The sequence below is a fragment of the Taudactylus pleione genome, unplaced genomic scaffold (genome assembly GCF_031769625.1).
Source record: "Taudactylus pleione unplaced genomic scaffold, aTauple2 ptg000069l, whole genome shotgun sequence".
Classification (NCBI taxonomy): domain Eukaryota; kingdom Metazoa; phylum Chordata; class Amphibia; order Anura; family Myobatrachidae; genus Taudactylus; species Taudactylus pleione.
Genome location: NW_028284471.1, coordinates 5,077,967 through 5,093,299, shown reverse-complemented (window position 1 = coordinate 5,093,299; position 15,333 = coordinate 5,077,967). Strand labels below are relative to the sequence as shown.

Below are 15,333 nucleotides of genomic sequence, written 5' to 3'. Positions count from 1 at the left end.
GTATTCACCAGGGACCCTCGCAAGAAGGTATGGGCTTGGCTGCGTCAGACACACAGGTCGCGGCCCTCAGGTTAGGTTCCCTTATACAGGAGCTGGTAAACACTGGATGAAGTGCAGAAGAATAACGTAGTCGACAGGCCGGGTCAATATCAAACAGACGAGACGGTACCAGGGAGCAGACGTAAACAGGTCACAGGGAGTAGCCGGAGTCAGAACCAGATATCAGGAGCAGTACAAGGGGTCAGAAGAATTCGGAGTCACAACAAGTCAAACAGCAAAATAATCAGGTAAGTACTGGAACGCTAGAGTATGGTATGGAACCTATACTCTGGCACCTGTCTGGTGCCAGAGACTTCCTCTTCTAGAGGAAATTCAAATCTCACACCAAATGTGACTTCACGTTTGGCACGCCTGTCTGTTTAAATTTCTTTGCAGGTCGGCCCACGTGGCTGCCTGAACTTCCAGCCAGCGTGAGGGGGACCCGGAGCGGACGTCACGGCAGCAGGCGCCGGGGACTCCCCGCCCGCTGCAGATGCCAGTGCTGCCGGACCCGGTAAGTGGTAGCCGGTGAACGGCGCACTGTGACACTCCCAGAGTTTCAACGACCGCCATCAACCCTGGCCAGTATTTTGCGAATCCAAGTTACCCGAGCCTCCTTTTGCTCTCGAGTCAGCTGATAGGGCACCCGGCATGCAGAATTTTGCTCAGGCCAAGATTTTCGTGGAGTATCGAGCAGATGGATCCCGATGAAATGCCTATCTCCTTCTCTAACTGGGTCAAGGTCACTATGGTCCGTACAGCAACAACATTGTCCTCAGTGGTGGCGGACACAAGTCTTCATGTTTCAGCAGAGTCATAACTAGTCTTTTTGGTGCCCTGTGCCAGAGAGCGCATTGGCACCCCCATTATTTTTTAAATAGGGAAATAAGATGGCCATGGCCTCATGGGGAATGGCCAGGGAAGAGATAGGGAAGGACAGGAGATCCTGGGGATAAAAGAAGCGGAAGCTACAAGTGAGGATGATAGTAAACAGGAAAATTGACAGGTCCAAACATCGCCCCCTGCCCTCCGCCATGGCACTGGTTGCACTACCCTAGTTACGGCCCTGTTTTTCAGGGACTGTCTCCCATGCCAAAATTGTGCAAACTACTCAAACACAATGGATCGGGACGGTGCATCCTCCCCAAAAGCAGCCTCACAGTCGACCTTAACTCTTCTGCTGTTGCAGACCACTTTTGCAGTCCACTTACCAGTACCATTTTCTTAAAGCTATAGTGGTGAGGTGGAGTGGCCTAGCAGCTTAAGATGATTATCACACTTATCTAAGGATCCACTTTTCTTACACAGAAATCTGTCTAAATAGTTGAAATGCTCTTTACCTGCCTTATGACAGATAATATGAGATATGGTAAGAACTTACCCTTGTTATCTCTATTTCTACGAAGTCCATAGGGTTCCACAGGATACCTTGGGGTATAGGTGATGACGTCAGGCATCGGGCACCATAGAGTTAAGTTTCAGCCTCCCAGGATGCACTAGGGTCCCCCTCCTATACCCCGCCCCCGAGCCAAGGCATCTCAGTTAGGTACCAAGCCATAGGCCGGAGGAGGAGAAGGAAGAGAGAGAAGAAAGATCTGGACACACACAAGAATCACATTCTCACCAGATGGAGACGGAAAAACCGGTGACCAGAGTAAAGCCCATCTGCAGCACAGGTGCAACAGGGCGGGAGTCCTGTGGAACCCTATGGACTTCGTAGAAATAGAGATAACAAGGGTAAGTTCTTACCATATCTCATATTTTCTACTTCAGGGTCCATAGGGTATCCACAGGATACCTTGGGGATGTCCCAAAGCAGTATCCTTTAAGGGTGGGGACGCTCCTGTGCTGAAAGGAGAATCCGCCGCCCGAAGGAAGCATCTTGAGAGGCAAAGGTGTCAAACGCATAATACCTCACAAAGGTATGGACAGAGGACCACGTAGCAGCCTTGCAGATCTGGACTGCAGAGGCACCACGTCGAGCTGCCCACGAAGGACCCACAGACCTAGTGGAATGAGCCTTCACAGAAGGAGGAACCGGCAGGCCTTCATGAAGATAAGCTTCAGAAATAGCCATACGGATCCAGGCCGCCAAAGTTTGCTTTGAAGCAGGCCAACCCTTTTTACGGAAGCCATAGAGGACAAACAAGGCGTCCGACTTCCTAAACGAAGAAGTGCAGTCAACATAAGTCCTTAAGGCCCGCACAACATCCAAAGTGGCCTCACCCACTGAAAGGCCGGGTGAGTTAAAAGCTGGAACAACTATTTCCTCGTTAACATGAAACTGGGAAACAACTTTGGGAAGAAAATCAGGACGAGTGCGTAGCACTGCCCTGTTCCCATGAAAAATCAAGAAAGGGTGTCTACAAGAGAAAGCCCCTAAATCAGAAACACGTCTGGCCGAAGCTATGGCCAGAAGGAAAACAGTCTTAGCTGTAAGCCATTTAAGATCCACTGAGCCCAGTGGTTCAAACGGCGGTCCTTGGAGAGCTCTCAGGACCACAGCCAAGTCCCAAGGCGCAACGGGTGGAACAAAAGGCGGCTGAATTCGCAGAATGCCCTGCATAAAGGTGCGTACATCAGGGATTGTAGCAATCCTACGGTGAAACCAAACAGACAGGGCAGAAACCTGTACCTTCAAAGAAGCAAGGCGAAGCCCGTGGTCTAGTCCCGCTTGTAGGAAGGCGAGTACACGAGACAGACGAAACTCCCGCGGTGCATAACCTCTCGGTCGACACCACTGGAAGAACGTATGCCAGACGCGATGGTATATTCTCGCGGAAGACGGTTTCCGAGCTCTTAGCATGGTTCGTACCACAGAGCTGGAAAACCCCCTGGACCTTAACATGGCCGTCTCAACAGCCACGCCGTCAAAGACAGCCGAGTCAGGTCCGGGTGAAGACAAGGACCCTGTGACAGAAGGTCCGGTTGGAGCGGTAAGCGCAGAGGACTGTCCACGGACAGACCCTGAAGGTCTGAGAACCAGTGCCGTCTGGGCCATGCGGGAGCTATCAACAGGAGCGTCCCTCCTTCCTGTTTGAATTTCTGGATTACCCGTGGAAGGGAAACTGGAGGAAAGTGGTAAGCAAACCGGAACGTCCACCGGACGGACAGAGCATCCACCAGAGACGCCTCTTCGTCTCTTGTGCAAGACCCGTACACCGGCAACTTGTTGTTGTGCCGGGACGCCATGAGGTCGATCTCTGGAAGACCCCACCTGTCCACCAGCAGTTCAAAAACGTCCGGGTGCAGGGACCATTCCCCTGGATGAACGTCCTGGCGACTGAGAAAGTCCGCCTCCCAGTTTAGCACTCCCGGGATGAAGACAGCTGATATGGCCGGAAGATTGCGCTCCGCCCATACCAGGATCCGAGACACCTCTACGAGAGCCGCCCGACTTCGGGTTCCTCCTTGCCGGTTTATGTAGGCCACGGTGGTAGTGTTGTCCGACTGGACCTGCACTGGGTGACCTTGGAGAACCCGATGTGCCTGCTGGAGAGCATTGAAAACCGCTCTGAGTTCCAAGATGTATATTGGAAGCTCTGCTTCTGCCGGAGTCCCCCTGCCCTGGAACAAGTGTGGACCCGAGACCACTCCCCAGCCTCGGAGACTGGCGTCCGTTGTTAACAGGACCCAATTCGCCACCCAGAACGGACGACCCCTGTTGAGATGGGTCGTCTGCAACCACCAGGCTAGAGACAGGCGAACCTCCGGAGTGAGCACCAACGTCTGGGACTTCAGACTCTGAGGCAGTCCATTCCATTTGGACAGGATCAGGTGCTGCAGAGGTCTGGAGTGAAACTGGGCATATTCCACCATGTCGAATACCGACACCATGGAGCCCAGTAACCTCATTGCCGAGTGCAGAGACACCCGGCGGCTCTGCAGGCAACTGCGCACCCTCGACTGTAAGGCAGAGATCTTTTCCCCCATCACAAAGATCCGTTGCTGTCCCGAGTCCAATAAGGCTCCGAGATGCAGAATCCGCTGAGACGGGATCAGGGTGGACTTCTGCCAGTTTATCAACCAGCCGTGCCGTTGCAGTAGCGCAATGGTCAGGTCCAAGTGGCGCAGAAGGAGCTCCGGAGATTCTGCCACTAAGAGAAGGTCGTCCAAGTACGGCAACATGCGGACTCCCTGCAGCCGCAGGGAAACCGCCATCACCTTGGTGAAAACATGTGGTGCTGTCACCAGGCCAAAAGGTAACGCCAGGAACTGAAAGTGGTCGCTGCGGATTGCAAACCTGAGGAACTGCTGATGGCGCAAAAGAATAGGGACATGCAGGTAAGCGTCCTGTATGTCCAATGACACCATGTAGTCCCCAGGTTCCAGCGCCAGAATGATGGATCGAAGGGTCTCCATCCGAAACTTTGGCACCCGCAAAGACTTGTTGAGAGCTTTGAGGTTGAGAATTGGACGAAACGACCCATTGGGTTTCTGCACCAAAAAGAGATTGGAATAGAAACCCTGGCCCCTCTGGGAGAATGGAACAGGCACTATAACTCCAGCCTGGAGCATAGTGTGCAAGACCTTCCGCAGCTCCGTGGCTTTGTTCCGGTCTGATGGTAGACCCGTGGTGAAGAATCGAGCCGGGGGTCTGTGCCGGAAGGAGAGGGCATACCCGTGTGAGACAACCTCGAGAACCCAAGTGTCCGTTGTGGTGACCGACCAACACCGGGCGAACTGCAGCAGGCGGCCTCCCACTTTGGGATCCCCCAAAGGGAGGCCCGGACCGTCAGGCTGCAGGCTTGTCATCTGGCTTAGGGGCCGGACGTCTGGTACTCCAGGCCTGCTTCCGGGGCTCGGCCGATTTCTTGGGGCCAGCCTGTCGGGGAAAGCACTGTGCTTTAGGCCTACCCTGGGCCCTATAAGGCCGAAAGGCCGATTTACCTGAACCGGAAGGAACTGCAGCAGACGGGAGACATGCGGATTTGGCTGCCGCCAGCGTGGCTACAATTTTGTCCAGGTCCGGACCAAAGAGAACTTCTCCGTTAAAAGGCAACGCTTCCAAACCCTTTTTGGAATCCGCGTCCGCCTTCCAAGATTGCAACCACAATGTGCGACGAGCAGCTACAGCTGCCGAAGAAATTCGAGACGCCAGGGTACTAATATCCAAGGCCGCTTCATTGATATAAGTGGCCGAATCCCGGAGATTGCCGATCAACTCCGTCTGCTCAGCCGAACAGTCGGAATCGAAGGACGCCTCCAACGTATCAGCCCAGCGCTCCATAGCTCTGGCAACCCAGCAAATGGCCATAGCTGGCCGCGCTGCCCCCCCCGCAAGGGAATAGACGGACTTCAGGCAGATCTCCACTTTGCGGTCCGTAGCATCCTTAAGGGAGGACATGGATGGCATGGGTAATGTGGCACTACGGACAAGGCGTGTCACATGAGAATCCACCTGTGGAGGGGACTCCCACTTGGCAAAATAATTGTCCGCAAACGGATACGCCACTGCTAAACGCCTTTGAGGCTGATATCGTTTGCCTGGCTGTTTCCACGCTTCCTCTAAATGGTCAACTAATTGCCCCAAAAGAGGAAACACTGTGGTATCTCCTTTAACATCCTTGAAAAAGACGTATTTGGACTTTCATACTGGAGGCTCCTCATCCTCAATAACTAAAGCAGTACGGACTGCACGAATAAGGCCAGGTATATACACCTTAGACTTAGCGTCCGATTCTTTAGGATGGGGAGTTTCCTGGTCAGAAAGATCCAGAATCTCCCCATCGTCGGACGTCCCGTCGTCATCCTCATAAGGAGCAGAGACGCCACCGGCCGCTTGTGAGGCCGCATCACAGACTCCCCTTGCAACACTTCTGACAACTGCTGTACAGAGCTTGTTAACTAATTAACCCACGCAGGCTCATGAGAGACCTGAGGAGGGGAAATAGGGAGACTGTGGGCTACCATCAATTGTCTTGGGAAACCCTGCATGGGTGACGACACCACTGACTGCTGGGACAAACCCATCTGAGTGAAGGCAGGCTGCGGAGCTAACTGGCCCACGAGGGTTGTAAGCGCTTTGGCAAAACAAGCCCAGGGCGGCTCCTGTACCGGAGCCGTGACCGTAATCGGTCGAGTCAACGAATAACACCGTCGACATAGTCCCTCCGCACTACCATCCCCCTCCGCTATAGGTACCTTGCATGTAGTACATATAAGCTGGAGAGGAAAATCACTTTCAGACATAATGGTAAGTATGTGACCCCTCTCACTGATACTCGTTAGTATAGTGTGAGACCACCCTGCAAGCACCGCACCGCAAGGGCTTTAGCAGAAAGAACAGGGACAGTTAAATGCTGACAGATAGAAAATGAAAGTACAGGCAGCAGACGCTAGCATAGGTCACATACAATCCAAAGAAATCAATTCCTGCACTATCAGCGCTGATCCTCAACTACACAGACTCAGAGCCTGGTAGGACACAGCGCTGCATACACAGACCTTAATCCAACGGAGGAGAGATATGCAGGGGGACCCAGACCGCGATGCCACCGTTCATCAGCGTCCAGCAGCGCTCACCATGCTTCTTCCAAAGATGGCCACCAAGGAGCAGAGAGGAGGCCGGCCTGGGGGAGGAGCGCTGACACAGGACCAGTCAGCTAGAGCAGAGAGGGCTGTGTGCAGCGGGGGAGGCGCCGGCTGTGAGACAGGGAAGGCGCGCTCCCCTGGCATGCATTTAACCCCTGGGACGCCGCAGAGCTACCGCTCTTCCGCGGTCCTGCTGTCCCAGGGGGGTAGTGGAAGCGCAGGTTAGAACCTGGCTCCACGCTGCAGCCAGTCCCCAGGGAGCCCCCTGCCTGGGGACTCTGGACCATGTATCAGCGGGGACCCACCGCGGGACCCCGCTGCTTACCTGTTGCCCCCCTTGATTCCGGCCATGGTCCTAAACATCTGGGGGTCACCGCTAGCTGTGACCCCAGATGCCTACCAGCATCCCCGGATCAGTTCCGGCGTTCTGGTACCAGCGGGGGTGTAGGGAAGACAGCATGGACGTCAGGACTGACTGTCCATGCCGTACTTCCAGATGTGCAGCCACAGCTGCATTGAAGAAACTTCAGGGGCTCTTCATGGCCCCCCTCTAACAGGTGCATCCGACTCCGGCCGGGCACCAAACTAAACTGAGATGCCTTGGCTCGGTGGCAGGGTATAGGAGGGGGACCCTAGTGCATCCTGGGAGGCTGAAACTTAACTCTATGGTGCCCGATGCCTGACGTCATCACCTATACCCCAAGGTATCCTGTGGATACCCTATGGACCCTGAAGTAGAAAATTAATCCCTGCCTGCCAGAGTCTCACATTGAGCATTATCACTTGGCTCTGAACCTTCTCCTGCCACAAGAACAGACGCTCTGCTTCCCATGGCAAGGTGTGTGAGTGTGTGTGTGTGGGGGGGGGGGGGCGGGGGGCATTTGTCAGCAGGCCTCCCTTTATCTTCCAGATCCCCCTGGCTGATCAGTGTACCCTTGGAGTCCCCAGCCGGCCACTGTTTTCTGACTGGCTGATCTTCTGTGTCCCCATGGCTCTGACTCCACAATTCTACTGCTGAATCTTACCATACTCCAGGAAGGCCTGAAGCAGCTGCTGACTGAGGTGCGAAATCCCTCTATGCAGCTCCCTCCTCCTGACCGGTGCACTGCTGGCGGCCCCCATTAAATGGTTTGTGTGCTGGGAAAGTGTACCAGTGCATCTGGCTTGTGAATTGTTGTAGGCAGGGTGCCTCCAATCCTGTGCTGTGAATTCTTGGATGCCCACACCTGTGTATAACTTGGTTACCTGCTGGTTCCCCACCGAGTCTCTTTCCAGTGGTCTATGCTGCATTATAGAGGTCTCTCTCTCTTGTGTGTTAGATTGCCTGGCTACTGTAGGCTGACCTACTGTAGGCTGGGCATTGGCAACATATGAATAGTGGTTAGAAGTCTTCCCCTAAGTTTTACACTGGAATGTAGGCCATGTGACTTCCCTACAAAGGACCCTGCCCTCCTTTGCTTGCCTCTTCATGAATAAACACTACTATTCACCCTTTATGACAGCCTGTTACCATTTGCCCATCAGTCTTATGCCTCTGAAGAAACATAAGCTATCGAGATTGGCACCTGATGAAGAGGGTAATCTTGCTCACTTGAAAGCTCCCACCTCCACCGCTTTCTCCCCTACTACTTCCTCAGGGTCTCTCCTCCTCACCTGATTTAGGAGTCAACACTGAGTTGGTAGCTTTTCTAACAATCCACATCATGCACCAGATGCTTTTGGCCCCAAGTGTGGACCTGATGTCAGAGATGTGCTCCTCTATCCATGAGCTTAGGGTTGAAGTCTCTGAGATCGGAGTTGCACGCTACAATTGCTTTAGACGTGTGATATGTCTGTGACTTTATGCTAATATCAGTACCCGTGGTGTACAAGCGTGCATCTGCATGTGCAAGGACTCAGGCGCCCACGTTGAGCGCCTATAGACACTGTAATACTGCTTGGTGCGTCTTTAGGGGCATATCCAATTGGGTTCGAGATTAAAAATCTTGCGCCCCTAATTATGGAAATCAGCGGGTATTCTAGTATAAAAAATTTGGTTGCAGGGTTTAAAGCTTGAAAGCCCCGCGCCGCATAAAAAAAACAAATACACTTATCTGCCATGGGGTCTCCAGAGGTCTCCCCTCCATCTTGTCACTGGGGAGGGGGCTGCTGGGAGTCCCGGGGGCTGCTGGAAGGTTTTGGGAGGAGCAAGGGCTGCTGGGAGTTGTAGTTATTCCAGCGCATGTTACAGGGAGGGGGGTCACACACCGGGGGTCACTCACACACACATGCACACACACTTACAAACACTCACACACACTGACATTCTCACCGCTGGTGCAGGAGACCGGGTCCCGACGCTGGATGCAGAAGACAGAGCTGCAGAAGGTAAGTAATTAAGGACTAATTAAGGTAATTGGAAACTTCCAATTGCTTAATTAGTCCTCAGGAGGGGGGCAGGGTCCCAGGGCAAGTCCTGCAGATTTTTCCTAATATTAACAATTTTAGGAAAAATCAGACTTGCACTGTAGATGCGAAGAATAAAACCTCCCGGTGCTCAAAATCTGAAAAACCCAGCACCTGATTGAATAGCAAAAATCCCGCACCTGCAGGAAAAACCTCGCAGGTGCTGGATTTTTGCTATTCTTGCCAACTGAATATGTCCCTTAGACTCCACCATCGAAAATTGCACCAGTACTAATGTACATGCAGATTTTCTGTCAGAATGTGGCCTCCAATGTCAACGATTACGTGGCTGTGTACGCAACCATTTCAGCGACATGAACGTGGTACTACCGTAACCCGCCCATAAGACGGACCATTATCATGCATCTGAATAGCCACCTCCCAGTCATCATCCAGCACATTTCTCATACCGTCTGTCTCAATTACAACCACACCTCTGTGCGCGTACACAGTGTAACGCATGCGCCGTAGGAGTTTTTAGGGATTTTCGCATATGGGCAGTAGAAAAAAAATACTCAACTTCCTGAAAGTTCGCATTGCGTGCAACTCACAATCAGGCACAATGACTTATTACAGCTCACAACTCATCCCAAAGTGACTTTTCAGTGCTCCATCATAAGATTGCGGACCTAAGGATCTCTACAAGAGGATCCATGGTATTCTGGTCTCGGTTCCAAATTCCCGTCTCCAAGAATATGTAATAAAGGTTCTACACAAGGATAACTGCCATCTTCAACTGTAACGAACATTGGTTTTATTGCCCTTAACTTTAAAGTGTTATATATACTCTATGTAGACCTAAAATTGATTTGGAAGAGCAGAATGTCTGTCTGATATACAGTAACTAGGAAGCCCAAGAATGCTTTCCAACAGAGTGTATAACTGACAGCCTGGCTTTAGGATATTTATTTTACTTTGTAGATAACGGGCAGCCTGTACTCACTGTAGTATATTATGTTGTATAGATAACCCTGTACAACAAATTAATACTTTCAATTTGTTTCCTTTCTAAAAATAGTCATACATTACTAATTTGAGGTCAAGAAAAACTAAAATTATTTCAGAATGTTTTTACTAGCTCTATTTTTTGAGCTACACTACTTGCATCTAGTATACTATACTGTATGTACATTAGTAATATAGTCATAGTGAAAAGCTATTTTAAAATAATCTGATATTTTCTTGATAGAAAATAAATAACAATTGTTTTAATTCAATCACAAAACGAAACAGACATACAGCATACGAAAGTACTATGTAATATAGTGGCCTATTCATGGGGGTGCTTTCTCTTTGCTTGTCGCTTGTATTCCTCTTCTGGGCCATCTCTTGTCACTGTCCAACAGTAGTGATTCACCTACCCTGATATCTTTGTTCCATTGCTGAAATGTCTTTGTGGAATCGCTCACTAGGCTTGTCACTCAGTGCACCACAGTTATCGTATGTGGGTAATCCCGTGAATCGCATATATTTGAATAGGGGAGGGGACAAATAACTGATTCATTTAATTGGGTCATTAGACCCCACCCCCTCTGCGCGGAACGCAGATTGCTGGTAAGATTCTCTCCATTCTGCCCACTTCACTAGGAATACCCCTACATCGTCATAAATGGGCTATATCTCGGAACTCAGAGCTAACTGAGAGTTTTAAATGTCATATTCATTCTTTGCATGCTGAAATCAATTAGAAGTAACTATTTTCACACCAGAAACATTTTCATTGTTGTGCAGTGTAATCACAGTCTGTATATCTGCAGCACAAAAGAACATTTACTGAATTAAAGAGGTTTGATACATTACAAATAAACATAGTGCGACACTGGCTGATGACGTCAGGGTCCTCTACGGGAAAAGGAATTAGACACTACCATAGTGAGTGGTGCATGCGGAAATCCTCGCAAAGGACAGCCGTGGTGATGTTAGGGAGTTGTAGTTTTTCGAGTCCCTGCTTGCAGTGAAGTCCCCTTGGAGAGACTACATTTCCCACCGTACCATGCGTGACGCCGCTTCCTTATCGGCCAATAGGAAAGGTGATGACGTTCTACGCTCTGATAGGACAATTTGGAATTTGCGTTTAGTTTGAAATTGTTAACGTGCGGGAGCGGCACAGGCAGGGTGAATAGCAGACGTAGTCGGACGGGTGAGGACTCAGGCCTGGTAACCCGGGTGTTGCTCGGTACGGGCCCCTTTGTCGTGTGTATGAATGATGCGTATGTTATAATGAGTAAGGGGTTCAGCGCAGTTTCTGTAACTGGCCGGGGAAACCTGGAGCTCGGCGGCGCCGATTGGGGAGGTAACCGTGTTGTTGGTAGGGTACAGAACTGCCTTACATGAGCACATTACATCCTAACAAAGTGCTGGGTTGCAAATGGGGGCTGTCAGTTTGAGTGTGTGACATTGGTGAGGCATACCGGGGGATGGTGTAACTAACTTATTGTATTTTTTTTGGTTGGTCTTATAAGGTGCTAAGATCCAGTGGTGTACAGTCAGTGATGGTGTATGTATGAGCCACCTTAATGTTGGTTGGTGAGAGGCAATGCTATATGCTCATGCTAAACTGTAAATTGTAGACCCTAGATGGTAAGGGGGCAGGACATTTATGGAGAATGTGAGTTGTATTAATGACTATCCCAGTTAGGGTGTATATCTCTTAAAACATCCATATAATAGTATTATGGATGAGTGTGACCAAACATGGTTAACTTTGGACACTTTTATGAGTTACCCATATGGTATGCCAGCTGATCATTTGTACACCCTATGTTATGTGACCAAATAATTCCCCCCTTTTTTTTTAATATATATTATACTGCTTTTTACACAAAAATACAATGTATTATCCTGTATGACAAGCATCCACCCAAATTGCCTAATCTTATGAGGTGTGTAATGCTGTCATGTGATGGCTTTTTCACATTTTCAGTCTGAAATATTTAAAATATTTTTTCTTCTCTAGGCTGATGTTAGACGTATACAGTCTTGTTCTCTGAAAGGAAGTTATGTCTGGCTCACAGAATATTTACTCTTATGATGTTCCAACTACATTTATTGACTTTAGCTCTTTCAACGCAGATGATCATAATGTAGACTCCTGGTTTGGTGAGTTTCATTTAAAGTATGTGTAAATGGATTTTTTTTTTTTTTTTTCTGGTCTCTTAACCCCCACGAATTGATAGAATTGTATTTCAGTCAGAAATATTTAGCCGCTCCATTGCTGTTTACGGATATTTTGATATCCCGCACTTTGGTAAATATATCCCCAAGTGACTTCCTCACATATAGTATGAAGCCAACCATCTCACATCCTAACCCACTGTCCCATGCTCATGGTCTACCCCATCTGTGTCATCTGTCTGTCCCACCCCTTTAGAATGTAAGCTCTCATGAGCAGTGCTTCTTCCCCCATGTGCTTTTTCCTTATACTATTATCTACACCAGGGATGGGGAACCTCAGGCCCAGGGGCCGTATAAGGCCCGTGGAATCATTTTGGTCTGGCTCTCTGAGCTTTTTTTTCTGCAAACCTCATCTGGCTAGCAGGGTGCCTTGAATGGCACCCTGCAGCCAGAATCTATGCAGCAGTGCTGCCTGGAGTGTGGGACACTAAAGACGTTAACACCGCTGCCCTAACAGCTCCCCAGAGCATCCTCTGGATGCTCTGGGCATTGCTGTAATAATCGGTGATTGTGGTGTCACATGGATTGGGCGTGGCTTGCACTGGGCCTGCAAATAATGTTATATATATCAAAATGGCCCTCGGCACATAAAAGGTTTCCCACCCCTGATCTACACCATACTCCTTACAACAGTCCTAACCATTGACTTCTGCCACCCGGCTACTGTTGCAGCAATGTTTATATAACATGTACTTGTCCTGCATTGTCTTGTACTTTGTCACTGTTCTCTTGTTCTGCTCAACTGTTTATGTACTTTGTTAGGCGTTGTAGAACCCTTGTGGCGCAATATAAGTAAAGAGAATATCTCGGGTAGAGGTGTAATGTAATAAGTGCCTAAGTCAACTGGTTGGTACAAAGGCATCTCTCCAGCTGCATGGTTAGACCTGTGTATACATTTCTCACTGTATAGAATCATAAATGCTTTCTGCAATAAACTGTTTACCTAGATCAAGTGACCGATGTGGAAAATGTTCCTCCAGCGCCGGATCAAAACATAGAAACCCCTGGATTTGGTAACCCATTGCAGATACAAGCAGGTAATAATCTTGCAGAACTTAATTTGGCTTCCATTGTAACTATATCTTAATCTGCTCACATCCTGTGTTCTTATTACAGATGAAAGTGTGATGAATCTCAGTGGTGGAAACTCCAAGAAACGGCAGAAGACTCCCAAAACACAGTCCAGAAGGTGACACCTATAAAAGGATATGTTTTGTGCACATGTTGTGGGGTTAAGCATAACTGCATCCAAAACAAAATGCGACTAAGGGTGGGCTATTGGAAGTTTAATCCTATTCTGAAAGTTCATCTGCCTGTGTAGGGGTAGTCCACTTATACCACTCTAGCTTCTGTGGAACTACAGAGCCCAGCATGCCCTACCACAGATTTGTTCTTGGGGCATGCTAAAATTGTGGCAGGGCATGCTGGCATGAACAGTTTCACAGTAGCTGGAGTACTGCATGTTGCCTACCCCTGGGCTGTGTATGGTGATAAACTTCTCTGTGGTTGCTGCTTTCCTTATTCCATCATTTCCCAGTGGAACAATGTTTAATATGACTCCATTATCCCTCCTTCAGGTCTATAGTGAGTACTTTGTTGTGCAAATGGTTCTTATGGAAAGCAGGGATCGCGTTTAGGTGCTACAGCGCACATTTTACCTTGAAATTAGGTTTGAGGACTCTCTCCTATAAAATGAGTTGGTCCTGGGGGACGCGCTCTGCAGCCAATCACTACCTGCCTCTGCTAGGCGTTCTGGCCAATAGCTTCAGCAGCTGCAGAGACCGAGGAGGAATCGGGTGTTTGTGGCATGCTTTTCAGTCTACTGAATCCACAATGTTGTGTTTTATATACTGTTTTGGAGGAAGGTCTAAAAAAAGCAAACCATGTGCTGCCTGTCGTGTTGGTGTGTATATATATATATATATGTGTGGGCAAAGAAAAAAATTATTTATATATATTTGCCTACTTCAGGGTCCTCAGGGTTGACTTCGGGGTATATTTGCCGGGTCACCGTTGGCGCAGGGGGGCTGATTAGCAGCCCCTAAGCTTATTTTATGAGGTTTTTATAGTTTAATTTTACTTTTAAGACTCTTCAGAGCGGCAGCGTGGGACTGTCCATGGGATGTCCAAGCTGCCGCTCCTGCACCCCCTGCTAGCGCTGCGATGCCAGTACAGATCTGGGAATTGTGGCGGGAGCCCAAAGTCTGTACTAGCCGGGCTCTGGGGAATCCCACAACTGCTGGGGATCAGGTAAGACACAAGTCACCGCTTGCGGTGACCCGTATATGCAGGCGGCTGCCTCCAGTCTCTGGGGACAGACCAGAGGAGCTAGCGGTGCCCCCCCCATCTCCGGAGGAATACCCCGTGGGACCACTAGATCACCAGGGAGTATGTTGCCGGCAGCGGGAACCAGTGTCCCAGGGGGTAATTGCTAGCCAGGGGAGGCAGCCTTCCCTGTCTAGCGGCTCCTACCCTCAGCGTGCCTTTCCACTCTGGTCTGGCGACGCCGAGCCGCATTCTACCTTCGGCCATTCATCCTCAGAGGTCTCCGGCAGCCATCTTCCCTGGCAGCATCGCAGAGCTCTCAGGTAGCTTGTGGAACAGCCCCCCTGTGTACTATAGCCCTCCTAGACACTGAATCTGGGCAGGTTGATTGTAGTGAGAAGTATTTATTGCCTTCTGCATTGTATGTGACTTTTGCTAGTGCTGACTGTGTGCTTTAGTTCTACTTACTTTCAGTCTATACCTATCCCTTTCCTTCTACGGCCCTGGCAGGTGTGTGGGGGAAGGGCTTTTCTCGGACCTCACTTATATAAATTCATGTATTTGTGAGGTCGGTCACATAGTTGTGTGCTACACGGTACCATATCTGTGCACCTGTGTGCTGCATGCTTGTGAGTGTGCCATTGGACTTCCCTATTGTGTTTATGTATATATATATATGTTTGTGTGTGTGTGTCTATGTATGTCTTGTCTGACGAGGAAGTTGAGCGCTCCGCGGCTCCCACTCTGCTGTCCTGCAGACGCTGCGCTGCAGGGGTAGATATGGAGAATTTATCACAGGATGGGCTGTATGTGAGGTGCCGTCAGTTATCTGGTCCCTTTAACCCCCCAAATTCGGGACAGGATCCTCTTTGGGCG

The 15,333-nt window shown here is 49.7% G+C and overlaps 1 protein-coding gene across 3 annotated transcripts in view; it reads left to right on the top strand.

Moving 5' to 3' along the window:
• The first annotated feature begins 11,072 nt into the window (after nucleotides 1-11,072).
• Nucleotides 11,073-15,333, top strand: part of TPX2 (TPX2 microtubule nucleation factor) — a 34,492-nt gene continuing 30,231 nt past the window's right edge. For 2 of the 3 annotated variants that reach the window (XM_088467152.1, XM_088467150.1), the window contains exons 1-4: nucleotides 11,089-11,194; nucleotides 11,975-12,117; nucleotides 13,140-13,229; nucleotides 13,309-13,381. In XM_088467152.1, the coding sequence (XP_088323278.1) occupies nucleotides 12,018-12,117; nucleotides 13,140-13,229; nucleotides 13,309-13,381 (263 nt within the window). In that variant the 5' untranslated portion in view covers nucleotides 11,089-11,194; nucleotides 11,975-12,017. Of the gene's footprint in view, nucleotides 11,195-11,974; nucleotides 12,118-13,139; nucleotides 13,230-13,308; nucleotides 13,382-15,333 lie in introns of all 3 variants that reach the window. The other variant, XM_088467151.1, reaches the window with a different exon arrangement.